At 40.9% G+C, this 15,928-nt stretch overlaps 1 protein-coding gene across 1 annotated transcript; it reads right to left on the bottom strand.

Annotated features, from left to right (window-relative positions):
• Positions 1–4,457: 4,457 nt before the first annotated feature.
• Positions 4,458–12,340, bottom strand: SOD2 (superoxide dismutase 2). Its single transcript, XM_027454289.2, has 5 exons — positions 12,185–12,340; positions 11,459–11,661; positions 7,056–7,172; positions 5,974–6,153; positions 4,458–4,973 (listed from the first exon to the last, which is right to left on the bottom strand). Exons 1-5 carry the CDS (start codon positions 12,211–12,213, stop codon positions 4,828–4,830), a joined length of 675 nt encoding a protein of 224 aa, XP_027310090.1. The 5' UTR covers positions 12,214–12,340; the 3' UTR covers positions 4,458–4,827.
• Between the last annotated feature and the right edge of the window lie 3,588 nt (positions 12,341–15,928).

Raw genomic sequence — 15,928 nt, 5'->3', positions numbered from 1 at the left:
TTCCTGCGCAGCCTGAGCACAAGAACTGCTTCTTCACCTGCCTCTTGGAAATTCAGCTCAGAAATCCTACTGACAATAGAGCAGATGCATACCCCCCTCTAGTGGGAAAAGCACAGCTCTGGTTCTCCGGGACAGGAGTGGCTCCAGCCCTGCACACCTACCATGGATGCCCAAAGCAGCTTGGTTTTTCAAATCAAAGGGGCAATAGAAGCTGTGATGAAATCTAAAGGCATTACTTTTCAACATTAAGCAGAAAGCATTTCAAGGAAATGGCAGCCTAAGCCTATAAACTTACCAGTATTTTGTCTGCTGAGCATTAGGCATGAATACAACCAGAAGTCTTCTGCTTTGTGCTAGCGTAATGATTAACTTCTGAGAGGTCACGGCAGTAGGAATGTAAAATGTTAGCAGGAAGGCATGGCCGCGTTTTAACCCTGTTTTGCTATAATAGAGAAAAAAATCTTGAATGCAAAACAAAAAGACAACTGAGTCTTCTGTACGTAGTTTTTACTATGTCTATTGTAGGAGCCTACCAGCTCGCAGGCTGAGTCACAGGTGGCGTTTTCAGGAGTGGATTGGCATTTACCTTTCTTTGTTTGAAAAAATACTTGCTCTAGATGAAGGTGAAATAAACGTGAGGTGGAAAGTAGAATCTGGGGGAGAAAAAAATAAAACACCTTTTATCTATTTTCACGCTGTACTGCTCAGCAATGACATGTGCAGATCCCTCTTGTCCCAAGGGCAGGATGAAGGCACCGCCCGCCGGGATCTCCAGGACTGCCAACAGCATCAGCGCGCACTGCCCGCCTCGGGGAGAAGCAGCAAAGGGACTGCAAGAGCCTGGTTCGGCTGGCCTTAACCTGCCCTAGCCTTTTCTAGTTCAGGGATAAGCACGTGCTTTGCAACCAGCATTAGGTGCCTTCTTACAAGAAAAAAAAAATAAAAGAAAAATATATATATTAAGTTTTTATATATTTTTTCTTCTAAGAAAAATATAAAGTGTTCACTTGCATGTCCCAGCAGTGTACTGCCCTTTGAGATCCCATTGCACCCATTGCTGAAAAGTTCAGTCACTGAAATCCATTCCTAGTCTGCAAACCAAGCTTCCAGAGCAGCAGCTTTGCCACCTATAAGCACTTTCTTTCACATCACCCTGACGCACTTTGTCCTTCTACTCATAGTACATAAGCATTTCCAAGAGGGTTTGGGTTAGGTGCTGCAATATTTTTCCTGCTTTACGTTTCCAAGTTCTTCTTTTAACATACTGTGACCTAAACACAATTTCACCGTGTATACATACACAGCACCTTCATAAGGAGCACAGGTAAACAAGGACCAACAACAGCGAGGCTCAGAGGGACTGTGGGCATACAGTTTTGCAATTCCTCTGTCTGGCCCAGGTAAAGACTCCTAATTTCAGTGCTAACTGAACTACAGATAAAGTCTGTAAATAATGTATGTCATGCTCACCGGTGAGAGAGATCCTGCAGAGTTCATGCGAGAGCTAACTTTACACACAGACACTGTTTTCATGGTTAGGGCCAGAAAGCTCCAGGTAGAACAAACTGCAGATAGGTTACATTTTGGGTAACGTGTCTTGGACTTGTCCGCTCAGACATGGCATTTGAGGTCAGCTGTAATCGTTTACCTGCTTCTTAGCCCATGTGGGGAGAGACAGACCTGCCTACCTCCGAAGCAATTTCTGCAATGCAAACTGCTGGGTCTGAACACCGACAGATCAGTACGAGGTTTCTGCACTTCTACTGCCCTGACAGTCACCAGCCTTGCTGGCAGACTCAGAAATTACAAGCATGTACTTTAGGTCTAGTGGCATAAACACCAAGATTTCTTCCAGATTTCACAGAAGCTTGGAGTTAAGATAGCTTAACCAAGCCCTTTCCTCTTTCAAAAGACACACACACCCCAAATGAACAAAAAAAAGTACTTCTTAACTGTCTAGTGAAATATGCATTGAATCCTTTTCATTGCTTCAGTGTTTTTAACATTTGCCTCAACGTTTTGTAAACTTTCATCTTCCATTTGGACTTTCTACTTTCAGACTTGAAGGCATCAGGACAAGCTCACCAGCTGACTGAAAGCTAGCAAAGCTTCTTCACTTGTTGCACAGCAGAAACCAAGCCTTGCGCTGGGCTTCAAAGCTTGAGCAAGAGCTGGGCCTGCTTGAGATCTCCATGGTTTGCCTCCTCATGGTCTGAAGTTAATGTAGACTTCCTCCTCGGCTTAAACATTCCCTCCCAGACCGCATCCATCTCTGTTTTTTAAGAGCAAGCAGTACTGAGATGATGCCCAAGACACGCGCTACGGCACTCAACAAAGCCTTGCCTCAGCATTCACTTGTCTTTAAAGAGGATCTCTTTGCTACGTGGTGTTTCAGCACATCGTGTAGTCTCATATAAGGAAAGAATAAAATAATCTGCTGTTTCTGCCATCTTCAGGCAGACTCCATGGCAAACACAATATGCCTCCTATATACTTTGAAGGTACTTCTGGGAAGTGAGAAAGAAAGGATTCTCTTCTTATCTAAGTCCCTGTTCCTCCTCTAGAAATCTAAATGCCTCTGCTTCTCTCTCTACCCCACTCAATCCACCTTATCAATAAGCTTGACCCGACAAATTCTGTGAAGCTGGGCCTCAATAAACTGAACCCAACAACTGAAATCAAAGTATTAGCCTTTACTAATCCAGATGCCAACCCAACAGCAGAATAAAAAAAAATACAACCACAAATAGAACAGCATGAGCATAAATTTTATGTACCAATGCATTCAGCAATGAACTTGCCTAATTAAGCTTTTTATCTGTAGCTAGCTACTGATTTACGCCTACACAGGACTTAAAAGGTACTGTAAATACCATTCCTTTCTCCCCCTAATAATTGTCAGCAATATTAGTCAATTCCATAACTAATTAAGTCCTTAAAAAGGATTTGCTTCAGTGGTCTTACATCAGGAATACTATGGGCTACATGATGCATTTTGTCAAGATTTTAAGCATTCTGAAATGCTTAGACAGAAACAAAGAAGCTGCACCATTCAAGTAGCAAGACAGATCTCAAAATAAACTTCTCAGCCCAGTAAATAATTACAGCAAAGATTTTGCTTTGCTTAATTAGAAGTGTCCCCTGAGAAGTACAATTCCTTCTGCCAGAAAGGCCTACTGGAGGAAAAACGCATTTGATGCTAGTCTTTACTCCTGAAGACCAAGGTTTCATAGGAAAAGCTGAGCGTACCTCATGATAGACTTCCACACCAGCTATCCAGACTTTCGGATTTGGGACAGCAAGAGCATGAACCCTCTGGTAGTCTTTTTTTTTTTTTCTTTTAACTGAAGTCAAAGCTGCCAGCCTGATTATCAGTAGAGGTACTTTTCTTCATCACTCCTCACACATTATCAAAAGTAAACCATGATAGCAAGATAACAAGAGCTATGTCAGTGTATGTTTTAAACAAGATATAAGGCAACCCAGAGTTAAGCAGCAGCAGCTCAAGTTGCATATCTGAGATGATAATTAGGTCTACAGAAGATCCCCAAGTATGAAAAGAAAAAAATATATATTTTAAATGTAAAATAAGCCATCCTGTAAAAACACACAGTATCTGACTAGTCATAGTTTTGGTTAAAGACTGTTCCTATGGTAGTGGTAATTTATCCCCCTCCATCACCTAATAAACGGCATTTCTTTTTTAAAAACACTTCTCCCCTTAATCCCACTTGATACTTCAAAATAGCAGCCTAGCAGCATGCCAATGCAAGCCTCTTCCTTGTTTCTCTGAGAATCCATCCTGAACTTAAAGGAGCTCTCTGGAAACCCTCAAAGAAAACTTATGCACAAGGTACTTCATACATCCAGCAGCATCCTGTCTGAAGGACGTGCAACAGAACTAGCAGAGCAACCAAAACCCACTAACCCTTCCTCGTGCCTCTCAGGACCTCTCGGGCATGCTCCCGTATACCAGGCAGCACTTCATTCCTGTCTCAAGCCTGAAGTTCAACCTGTTACTACTGCTTCAGGAACACAGCTGTGGGCAGTTTAGACTTGACAGAGGCACATAATCAGACCCTAAAGCTAAAGGATGAGTATACAGAATACACTTAACCAGTATGAAATGAGTGCCACATGCTGTCATTCCGGTAAGAACTACAATTCTTCTGTCCCAGTACTGCCATCTTCTGCCCAAGGTAACACTTCAAAAGCTAATACATTGCTACAACACATGAAGATCTCAGACAAGAAATCCAGGAAAGGCAGGGATAACTGAAGACCGTCAAGTCAGGCAGGCACAGCGATGCCTGTTTTGTTTCACCTGTCTTCCTGATCTCTCAGAAAGTTGCAGAGCCTCTAATACAATAAATTACAGAAGGCGCTTCTCTTCCCCAGCCCTTTTCAAAGCAAGTAACTGGACCAGCTGCTACCAAAAATGAGTCTGCTACACACAATTACAGAAGATTCTTTTATTTGTTCATAGTAACATAAAGTGTGTGCTTCCACTTAGGTATTTAAGTGCAACAAAGAAATCCATTACTTCATTAAGCTTCAGCAAGGCGAGCTATGTTTTTATATGCAATGGAAAAGATTATTTCAAGTGTCTCCCTTTGTTGCACAACAATTTAAAGCTTCAAAAATCTAAGGAATACCTTCCACAGGATTAGACAAGCAGACACTTTGCTTGATTATGAAATGTTTTTGTCGGATGAGCTAAGTGTTTTCTGCAGTAGAGCTATTCATTTGTAAGCCACAGATACTACTACCAGAGTGATACTGAAGTAGAAGTGGTGCCATTTCAGTAGTCTGTGCAAGAATTCCACTCTACTTTTTGCATGATGCATATCTTGAAGATACATTCTCCCAGTTGATCACATTCCAGATGGCTTTCAAATAATCAGGTCGAACATTTTTATACTGAAGGTAATAGGCATGTTCCCATACATCGATTCCTAGCAAAGGAATAAGACCTGTAGAAAAGACAGATAAAAACTTTTTTAAGTCTACGAAAAAATGCTTCACATGAAAAGTTTTATTTTGCTATTACCCAAGTTCTTCAACTGTATAAAGACAGAATTGAAACCAGCTGAGGTAATTTTTTTTTTTTTTTAAGAAGTTTACAGGTTTTTTGTTACATGTATAAGAACACAAGTATCTTCCTGAAATACACCACCACAAAAGAATCTCCTGCCATACCAATATTTGTTTCCACTGTTTTAATCACAAGTTACTGTTTCATTACTTTCCTTGCTTTTGTACTAAAACATTTTTCTAGTTGAGGTTTTTAGTGGGGAGTTTTCATTGAGGGGAGGGGCGATATTTACCCACTTTACCGCTGTTTGTCTCAACACTAATACTTTTTTTTTTTTTACCACTGATAAGCAGTGCACAGACCATTTTAAGTGTTATTTTATTATAATAATTATTATTACTATAATAACAACTTATTTAATTGACATTCATCACTATCTACCAATAGTAAGGAAGCACACTATAAGCCTTCCATCTTAAATCTAGTAGCCTGTTTCAAGACAAGAGGTGTTACATGCATCTTCCCCTCTCCTGTTGCTTGGCCTATACCCAGGGTTCTGTAAATAGTTCCTGTCAGAGAAAACAATCTAAACGTAACAGAATTGTTTTTCCCAATACTCTTACAGGCAAGCGACTCCAATTACTCAGAAACAGTCCAAAGGAGCCTGAACTGAAATTACTGTGTGAGACAGCACTTTCACAGTATGCGCCATCTATTTCCCTTTTGATTAGACAGACTGTAAGCCCTATTGCTCTCCACAGAATTTCTAAGTCCTGGTTTACAAATGCTGTTTTATACACTGCAACTGTTTTTCACTTCTGCTAGAAGTGAATTGATTTATCCAGCTGTTTTTCTTCATGTCCAAAAAATCCCTCTCCCATCTCACACACTTGCCTCTGAAATCTACAAAAAGTGGAGGGGAAAGAAAAAAACCTGACCTGTTGTTCCTTGCAAAGGGTCTTGATTTGCACAAGCTGCTATCTGCAGGCGCCCTTGCTCTTTGTTATAGCCAAGCCACCCCCAGCCTGATCCTTGAACACCAACTGATACAGCTGTTAGCTTCTCCTTGAAGTTTGCAAAGGAACCAAAGTCACGCTTGATGGCTTCCATCAGTTCTCCTTTAAAAAAGAAAAACACAGAAACATCACAGTATGTCAGGTACTTCTTAACTTCCATATATTGCCTGAAAACAGAAGGAAAGAGGCAGCAGCAGTTCGGCTCTGAGGAAAGGAATTGTCTAGACAAAATAGATGCATTGTTAGTTAACAATTCTGTCCCAACCTGCTTAAGAGAGCAAGCAGACAGAAATAGACAAAGGCAAAGCTTTAAAGCATTTTTCCTGAGAATGCCACCTGAAAAAAGCTCCATCAGAAACGGACAGAACTGCTGAGCTACTAGCGGAAATTTCAGCTTCAAAATCTTATGCACCTGAATCCCACCCGTCTACAGACGGGCATAAACACTTCATTCAAAAACTTTCAAGTCTACCACAACAGCTTTTGTGAGATCTTTATTATAGGGCCATTACCTTTAATTGCAGGTCACTTGGAGATTATCATTCCTCTATCCTCCCAAAGGGATTTCTTCCCTGAGGTTTTAACTGTTAAACTATCCCTACTTGAAAATGGAGCATAAATCCAGTCACTAGGCTGGGTGGTCTGTAGCACATTTCTTCTCTTTCTGTGAAAGCTGAGTACATGTACATGAACTTCATTACCACGGCTCTGGATAGCTATTTTCTCTTATGAAGATAGAAAGGACATATACAGCAATAGCCAAGTATTTTGCAATGTACATGTGATCAGTTTTAGAAATTAAATACACTTAGCACAGAACTAGCTTTTTGAATTTTTACCTTGCTTTGAAAAGGCCCTGACTTCCTCAGAACTGTGGTAATTGTCGCATAGAAAGGCAAATTCAGAAAAAAATAAAGATATAGACTATTCCAAAGAGACAAAAGACCATCGGTTCTGCTGGTCATTTAAAACTGACTCAATAAACCACCACAACAAGCACTAACCTTTAGGCTCTCCTCCTCCATTAGGCGAAAGATTTGTCCAGAAGATGGTGTGATTGATATGACCCCCACCATTGAACTTCAGTGCAGGCTGAAGTGACACCTGAGCTGTAACATCACCTAAGGATGCAGAAGATAAAAGTAAGTAAGTAGACAACTAAAAACATCACCACCACAGTAGACCCTAAATTGCCACTAGGCCTCCACTGATACCCAACATCTTTCAACTCTTACTAGCCTGTAGCACATCTACAAAAAAAGTAAGGGGGGTTGTGACTGCTACTCATATTTTAGATAGCCACCGACAAACTGCATTAAGTATTTCTCATCTTTTGCTTGTCCTGTAACTATGTGTGACCTGCCAATATTGCACCTCTCAGGCAGCTCATGTTACACGTACAGTACTGAAGTATCTACTGCCATTCTACAGCTAAATAAAGCAACCAGTAGAGCCAGAATGTGTTAAGGACTTCATACTTGTAAATTGCTCAGTACCACCAGTTCTAGAAAAGAGCACTATTCACCCTTTAAGTCATTGATTTGCCCACTGTGAATTTTTAAACTTCTTAAACACCTTGAATAGGGTGAACAGTTCGTGCTCCAGAAAAAGCTGATGAGTACAGTCAGCACATAAACCAAAATGTTCCCCTCCCTCCAATTTTTCATTTCTTTTTTTTTTGGGGGGTGGAGGCTGTTTTGATTGATTGTTTTTGGAAGAGATGTGATGACCCAGGACATTTTATTCAACATGAAGAATTGTTAATCTGAAACCTGTCCTCCAAATACCACTGTCTAATATAGGTGAACTCCCCAGTCCAGGCTTTAATTTCAAGAGAAAAACAAAGACCAGAAGTCCATCTAGAAGCATCCACGGCACATCTAAGCAGTGCCCATGTAATGCTAACCCTCGTTTCCAGCCCTGCACATAACGCTCATACCACCCAAGGTCAGACAACTTTGTCCATCCCTCCTCCCCCTCCAAAACATGTCATATTCCTTAAAGCATTCACTAGTGCCTTACGTTTTAGAATCGTGTTGCACCACTTTAACGTGAGTGTTTTGAATGTTATTTTGCTTTTTAAAATAACTGAAACATTGCAAAAGTTTTTGAAGCTTTTTCCACCATTCCAGTACATTCTCAAATCAGGCACCAGTGCAGGCAGCTGTTTCCCTCCCTCACTTTCAAGAACAAGTGGTGTAAGTCCTTCTGAGTCATCCTAGGACAGACGTGAAGGCAAATCACAAAGCAGCAGCACACCTGTCACTAAGGTTTGAATTTAGGATTCCAAGTTCCATACCCTTAAGAAACCACAATGACCTTGGTAAGTCTCATAGAAATAAAGTATCTGGATGAAGCTGCTCAGTTCCATGATGTCTCACAAATATCCCCAAAATACAGAATTCAATCTGTTACAATAGATTACAGTAATGCTCAACCACACACCTTCGGCTTAATTTTTGCTGGAAATGATCACTGTTATTGTAAAGACTTTCCTTAAGATGCAAAAAACTAAACAGTTTCCTGTAAACTTTTCTTAAGAATAATTTGTTCCTGCAGGAATTCACTTTCAAGTGCAATATAGATTTTTCTCTTATTCAGAAAAATATCTGCAAGTTAAAAAAAAAAAAAGTGTAACTAACACATGGCATCTGCATCTCCAGTTATAACCATACCCAGAGCAACAAAACCAGACAGGGGCAGGAATGGAATAAAGTATCCAACGCAGCCAGTACAAACACTATTTCTGCATTCAGGTATCAAATGAAGGATGCGGCGTCTCTCATATCCAGTCAAACAACATCTTCAAGACATTTTCCTTGAAATCTGCATGCCTTTAAGTTAATTCAGAAACATATCCACAATATCACAAGCCAGGAATCCAAAAATAACCGAGGACATTTTAAACACCATTATTGTTTATGATACCATGCCCTAGCAGAAGCATGACCACTATGAAGCTGAGACAGCATTTGATTGCTGCCCCTAAAACACAGTGTTTAGGGTGCTGTCAAAACCGTCCTGCTGAACTTGGCACTGGAAAAGATGATGGACAAAAGTAACTTGCCTGTATGTTACTGCAACTTATCTTGAAACCTACTTGTATACAGGGCCCTCTCCAGCCTATTGCACTCCTCAACCCAGAAGTTGTTGAGGACAACTCAGTAAACCACAGGACAATTCAGTAAAGCAAGACAGCTCAGAGGTGGTGCTCAAGAGACTTGTCAGCTCAGTTTCTCAGTCTGCTAAGAGTCACTCCTTTCCTTCATACAGAAGCCAAGTAAAGCACCATAGGTCAACCATCAGAAAAGAATGGGAAATTCTGGTAGGCACAAGTTTTCAATGAAAATAAGTTTCAAGGTTATATCCTTCAATTGGCAAAATCCTGCATGTTTTGATGGACCAGTAATCAGAACCAGATTATGCTGAAAGCTTTCTGGAATAAAGTTATTACTTCCCGTGCTGGATCCTGTCACAGAGGTGCATACTCATTTTCAGAAGAACTGACAACACAAGCAAATGGAATCCACTCAAGAAAGCTTTTGAGTTGTCTAAACAGATATAGATAGGTTAACAACATGTTAAAGATGATCTAAAAAGATTATTTCATCTCCTATTGCTGAACAGAAGCCATTGTCAAGGTTCCGTTATCCAGAAGAGATAGCAAATAGATGTGATATAGTGAATAAATGTGTTATGTCTAACCTAACAGTGAAATGCTGTGCAGAAAGTTTTGGCCAGGCTCAATTTTTAAGTATGGGAAAAGAAGGACAGTACTGACAGAAATAAGTGGCAGTTCAGACTCTGCCCTTTCCTAAAGCCTGGTCTTCCTAGTCTTTCTAATGAGGGTCAAAATCCCACACACTGCATACTGTGCTATCACTGAAGTAAAAAAGCCAACCCCAAACACACACACACAAACAGTGTAAGCAAATATTTGTCTGGCTTTGATGTGCATGACAACCATAATACATTGCAAAATACAGGCAGCAAAATTGTTACGGAAAGATTAAATTCTACCTCTAGAAACACTATCACCAAGACCAAGTGATGAGAGCCTATCAACTGATAGTATTTTATTTTTATTTTTAAATACCTTAGAGGATCCAGGACACTGCAGATGTTTCTGCCAACCAGAAATTCTGCCTTCACTAGTGGCTGAAGCCTTAGTCATTATACAGCACAAGCAACATCAGCAGTAGATATACTGATTTCTTGTAGTTTTGTTTCCCTCCTCAGTTGCACTAATTAATCTCTGCTAGACAATTTTCCTGGATCCATCACTGGCAGGACAAAGCAGCAATCTTGATTGCATGATTCTTAATCAAATATCATTAGAATGTAAATGGCACAAGTCTTACGTAGCCACTTGAAAATCTCTAAACTTTCACAAGTAATTAACATCCTATATTCAAGCACATTGGTACTTCTCAGGGGTACAGGGCTCAAGATTACTCAGACATGGACAATTTTCACATTTTCATCCAAGCCCAAACAAAATTACACTGTAGAGCCACTCAGCAACAAGGCATAAGTGAGTCTGTAAATTAATCACCTTTTAGACATAAACTGAAGCTTTTTAGAAAGATCATTACTACAGAAAAAAATATATTCCGCCTCCTTAAAAAGATATATACATGTATTTCACACGTTCTCATCAGTCCAACTTAAAGACTGCAATGAGTCTTTAAAAATCAATTCATACGTTTTCACTGTAGTTTGGCTAAAACAACTGTAAAGTTTTCAGAAAACCCGGTGTATCTCAAGATTCAATTTGAAACATTAACACACAAAAATTCATTACATCATGCTATGTATTTCAGTTCCTCACACTGGCATGAGCTACATGACCCTTTAATTTGGCCCAGTGGCATACTGACAACAAATTCCATCTCTCCTCACTGGGTATCACATGGACATTTGCCTTACATCCATTTGTATGGGACTAAGATTACTTCACAACAATCAGCAAAGCATCTGATGTGAGAACCATCAAAGTGCACACGTTCTATATATTTTATATAATTTTATTGCTAACCTTTCATTGTAAAATATTTATTCAGTAAAATGATTGCAACTTCCTATTGGCGCTTTGGTTCCAGTTACTAGTGTAAACGTGGACTAAATCCAATTACAGAATCACAGAATCCCCATATTTTACAGTAGTACAGAGAGCAGAACTTGGGCTTTTGGCTAACCCTAGCAACACTGAAGCCTACCACAAACCTGCTCTTAGTAACATTTTACTTTATTACAAAATAAAAGGAAAAAGGCAAGGTTGAAATACACAATCCAAAAAAAATGTAAAGAAACTATTTCCTGTAGAAGAAAGTTGTCTTTTTTTTTTTCCTCATATCATCAACTTAAGCTAGCTCCCATCTCATCTGCTGGCTGTGGATACACAAACCTTTTGCCAGCGCCTCCTTGTACTTCTCCTCCGCCACGTTCAGGTTGTTGACATATGCGGCGTGGTGCTTGCTGTGGTGCAGCTGCATGATCTCGGCGTTGATGTGGGGCTCCAGAGCGCCATAGTCGTAGGGCAGGTCCGGGAGGGTGTGCTTCTGCCTGGGCACCAGGCACCCCAGGGGGGCTACCAGCTTGGCCCCGCTTCTGGAAGAGAAAAGGCAGAAGGAAGCAGCGTTACTCGGTGTTTTAGCGCTTCAGCAGGCTGAAGTGACCGTTGTGATCAGCTGCTGTAACACGCAAGGTGCTGCCTTCGATAAAGCAGCTGAGCTCCCGTTTTGCAGATTAAAGCACCCCGCGCTGTAACGAGACACGGGGAAGCGCTGCCCCCGCGGCAGGCAGCGCGCAGGGCCGGGAGGCAGGGCGGCCGCGGGGCCCCTCCGCCTTGACCTTGGCGTGCACAAGGGACAAAGCCCCGCGGCCGCGGCCAGGGGCAGCGCCATGCCGAGCCGGCAGCCCCGAGCCGGGCGACGCAGCCCCCGGCACGGCGGCACCACCGCCAGCAGCCCCCCGAAATGGCGGGGGGAGAGCGGAGCGCAGGGGACGAGCCCTCCGCCGCCTCCTCCCCGCCCTCCCGCGACTCGGCCACGGCAGCCGGGGGCTGCCCGGCCGCCCCCAGCGCCGCAGCCCAGCGGCCGGCACGGCGCTGCCTCCCCCCCACGGCTCTCACCGGCCCGGCCAGGCGAGGCGGCACAACATGGCGGCGGGCGGGCAGCAGCGCGACTGGCACCGCCTCACGGCCGGGGGAGGCGCCCGGGGAGGCGGCGGAGGGGCTGGGCCTGAGGGCTCAGCAGCACCTGGTCCTAGGCAAACCCGCCCGGTGGTTTTTGCAGTTAAAAATTGGTAGCCGTAACCTTAGGACTTTTATTTCTGAAGTCAGCGGTTAACAAAGACTAACAGGACATTAAAAACAATACTTCTCAGTTGCACTGGTGATCAGTTGAAAACCATTAAGACTGATCGAGATAAATTGTTCGCATATTACCTTTTATGCACAGCGTGCTTCAAACTGATTCTTGAGGGGGAAAAAACATTTATGTAATATGTCAATGTGAACACAGTAAAATAAGTAGATCAGTCACTAGAAGTTTCAAATGTTAATTTTAAGCAGGAATAGGAAAGCAAGATCACCTTCCCAAACAACACTGGTGAGACCACTCGGCGCAGTGCTCCACTAGGAAGCAGAAGTTCTAGAAATGAGTGAAAAAAGGTTCCATAAAATAAGTCTGGAGAGCTGACCTCCTCCTCTTTAAAAAAAGAGCCTGAACACTGACTGTGTGTAACCCTTACTTGTGGAGAAGAGCTGTGATGCACGCAGTACTGTCTGGGAGAAACCAACAGGCAGCTAAGCCTTGAAGAACCATCTGGGAATACGGCTCAGCAGCACAACAAGCCCACTGAATACATGGGATCAGACTACACTGCAGTTTCTTCTGACCTCAGGAGTCTACATGCATTTTCCCCATTTATAATCACATTTTGTCCACCTTGGAAACTGCGTAAATCTCTGACAATTTGACACATGCAGAGTCAGGTATTCTTAGTGCCGCATAATTCAGCGAAGGCGGGCTAAAGAAGTACCTGTTAAACAGACACGCCCTCTGTGCTTTTAAAGGAAACCCATGGAGGTGAGACAAAGTATTTCCTCAAAGTATTTATTTAAAGTATTTTTCTTCATTTGTCACTTGATCCCAGCGATGTCTATGCGTACAGTGGAGGACATTAACACCTTAAAACCCCAGGCCTCAGTACTGCAAGCAGAGGCAGGGCAACAGCCTGTACCAGAGTTTGCAAGCAGCACCACACTCCCATGAAAGGCTGGTTGCCATTAGGATCTACCCATCCCAACCTCTGGGAACAAGGAGGGCATTTAAAAACACCTTTTCAACTATTTCATCTACTTACTTTTTTGATCTGTTCCATTTTTTTCTCACTTTTCTGAGTTTCTTGTTTCCCAACACCTGTTTCTCCCAGCGTCAGTTCAGCGGCTCTTAACACACATCAGAATGCTTCATTTGTGTACCTTAACTCCATCAGATAAAATAATCAGTACTGAATAGTTAAAGAGTTCAAAGAAACATGAAAAATTAGTTCTCCTATAAGGCCAGTGAGGAAAGCTCTTCATTATGAAGCATTCTACAAGATAAAGACAAATACTAGATTAAATGTAAACTATATGGGAAAATATCTTTGCTACCACAAAGCCCTCAGTCTTTTGAGTTTTGTCTTTTTAAAAAAGCGCACGTATCCGAAGATCTTAAAGAACCCAAATTTACTGGCATAAAAAAAAATCAGTGGGGTTAAGCGTGAACAACCTTGGTTAAAGTAACTTACCTCATCTTGGAATTAGCCAGTAAATCCACAGAGATACATATTGTGAATCCAAATATTGTGACGCAAAGTACAGTAGTTGCCCCTCCACACCCTTTTAAAGGACCTTAAGAAAACCATGCAAGTTTCCTCTTTTTAACCTATCAGCCAGCTGTACTCTGGATATCTGAGCAGAAAAAATAACTATCAACAGATAAAAGATGAATTGTTTGAAGTCTACAGATTCGTAAACAAAACTTTCCTGAATATTGAAGTAAATCCATGAACTATCACCTCCAAGATGATTAAATGCCTTAATAGAGGCTGTATGAATTTACTGACAGCCGAGAACATGAAGATTACTGTGGTTTAGCATTTCTATGTGCATTATTATACTGTATTTCACTACTGCTTTGCAGCGAGTACTGCAAGAAAGCAAGCCAATTATAAGATGCATTTTGTTATTAACTGAAGTAATTGCTGGGTTGCTTTCATTTAGAAAAAAATTCAAACACCCCAGCCTACTTATTTAGCAGATACTCTCTAAGTAGAGAATGACAAATAGCTTATCTTACCTTAAAATTATTTTCCTAAAAGTTAAGTAAACTTTTAGTCTGTACCCGTTTTGTGTTTTTAAGCTATTTAGCTAAACTTCATTTTTAACTATTTAAAAATCACTCACCCTTGAGAAAATTCAAATCTTCATGAGGTTTTGAGACATGCTCTTTAGACAGCATTAAGTGGCAAGTTGTCTTTGCCTGAAAGACATACTTTTAATAAAAACCTTAACAGCACAACTAATAGCAGTTAGTGCAACTCCAAGCATTTTGCATCTTTCTAATCTGTTACACTAGATGCCATCTTCTTAAAATGAGTTGCTTTCACGCTTCAGATTTGAACCACCACCACTGATTTCACCATAAGGCTTTTTACCATTCGTATTATCAGATAAAGTCATTGTTATTGTCCATTACCATCATTTTGAAGTTAAAAAAAGTTTTAAAAGAATTATACTCCACCACAAGTAACTGGAATATATACACATGCACTACAGATACTCAAGTGATAAAGCACTAAAATCACCAGCAACTAAAAATATAGGATTTTTTTTTTTTAAACCAGAAATTACTTTGGGCACCAGATGCTAGTAGGTTTTGTTTGGTTTTCTTTTTTTTTTTTTGGATAGATGTTGTCACTTCTCTTCTACATGCCCAACTGCCCAATAAGTACTATTTTTCAGGCAATAAGAGCTGAAGTAATGTTCCCCAAAACCACCTCATATTGCAAATGGACTTTATGCTTCCAGTGAGACTGTTATTTCAGCATCTTTAACTGAGCCCTATGAATTTAAAGTAGCAGCAGTACCTAGACTAATTTGTTTCCAACACATGTGACAGCGACTAACAACAGTATTTTAATTATAACCATTTATCTTGGACCGCAGTATCGCTGGTGCTAATTCTCATATAGCATGGGAACCCTTCTACAACCTAGGAATTTTTTTACTTTAAACTACAGTGATAACATTTCCAAGTATCTCCTATAACTTTGAAGATAAACTACTTTCAGTCAAGTTTTGCTGTTCCCACAGTGAATTGCAAAGCTATAAGCTATTTACTATTATTCTAGTGATTATATGTGAAAGGATTGCATTAGTCGTTTGGTAATGGCAAGATTCTCAGGTAGGAAAATGTTGAAACTGAGTTAAGTCTGCCTAAAAGTATGCTGCTGAATACTTCTATTTTCCCTTTAACAGTGCTAAAAGCCAGGACTTTTCCCTTGCTTCTTATTGTTACCATCACAAAACTGGCAGACAAAAATCACCTGAAGGTCAGGTTCCAAGCATTTCATAATTCACTGCTACTGAACAACAATAAAAGTATATATTTAAATTTCTGAACTTAAGTCAGCTCACTGAACTTTCCCTCACATAAGCCATTTAAAAAAAGGAGTTGTCTTTTTAAAAAATGCTGAATTACTGCCTTCTTAAAGTGTCATAATTTGTGTATTTACCTGTAGGATACCTCCTAGTCTTTTTTTTTTTTTTTTTAAGAGCCAGGTTCCAACTCCAAGATTCGCTTTTATTAACTTTTTTTTTTTTAAA

Source organism: Anas platyrhynchos, chromosome 3 (assembly GCF_047663525.1).
Source record: "Anas platyrhynchos isolate ZD024472 breed Pekin duck chromosome 3, IASCAAS_PekinDuck_T2T, whole genome shotgun sequence".
Classification (NCBI taxonomy): Eukaryota; Metazoa; Chordata; class Aves; order Anseriformes; family Anatidae; genus Anas; species Anas platyrhynchos.
Note: the sequence above shows the minus strand (reverse complement) of the source record. Positions and strands in the feature narration are given on the sequence as shown.

Coding starts and splice junctions, on each gene's coding strand:
- SOD2 (XM_027454289.2), bottom strand. CDS start 12,213: ATGTTGTGCCGCCTCGCCTGGCCGGGCCG. Junction 11,662..12,184: donor CGCCTCGCCTGGCCGGGCCG/GTGAGAGCCGTG, acceptor TTTCTCTTCCAG/AAGCGGGGCCAAGCTGGTAG. Junction 4,974..5,973: donor CCCTTTGCAAGGAACAACAG/GTCAGGTTTTTT, acceptor TCTTTTCTACAG/GTCTTATTCCTTTGCTAGGA.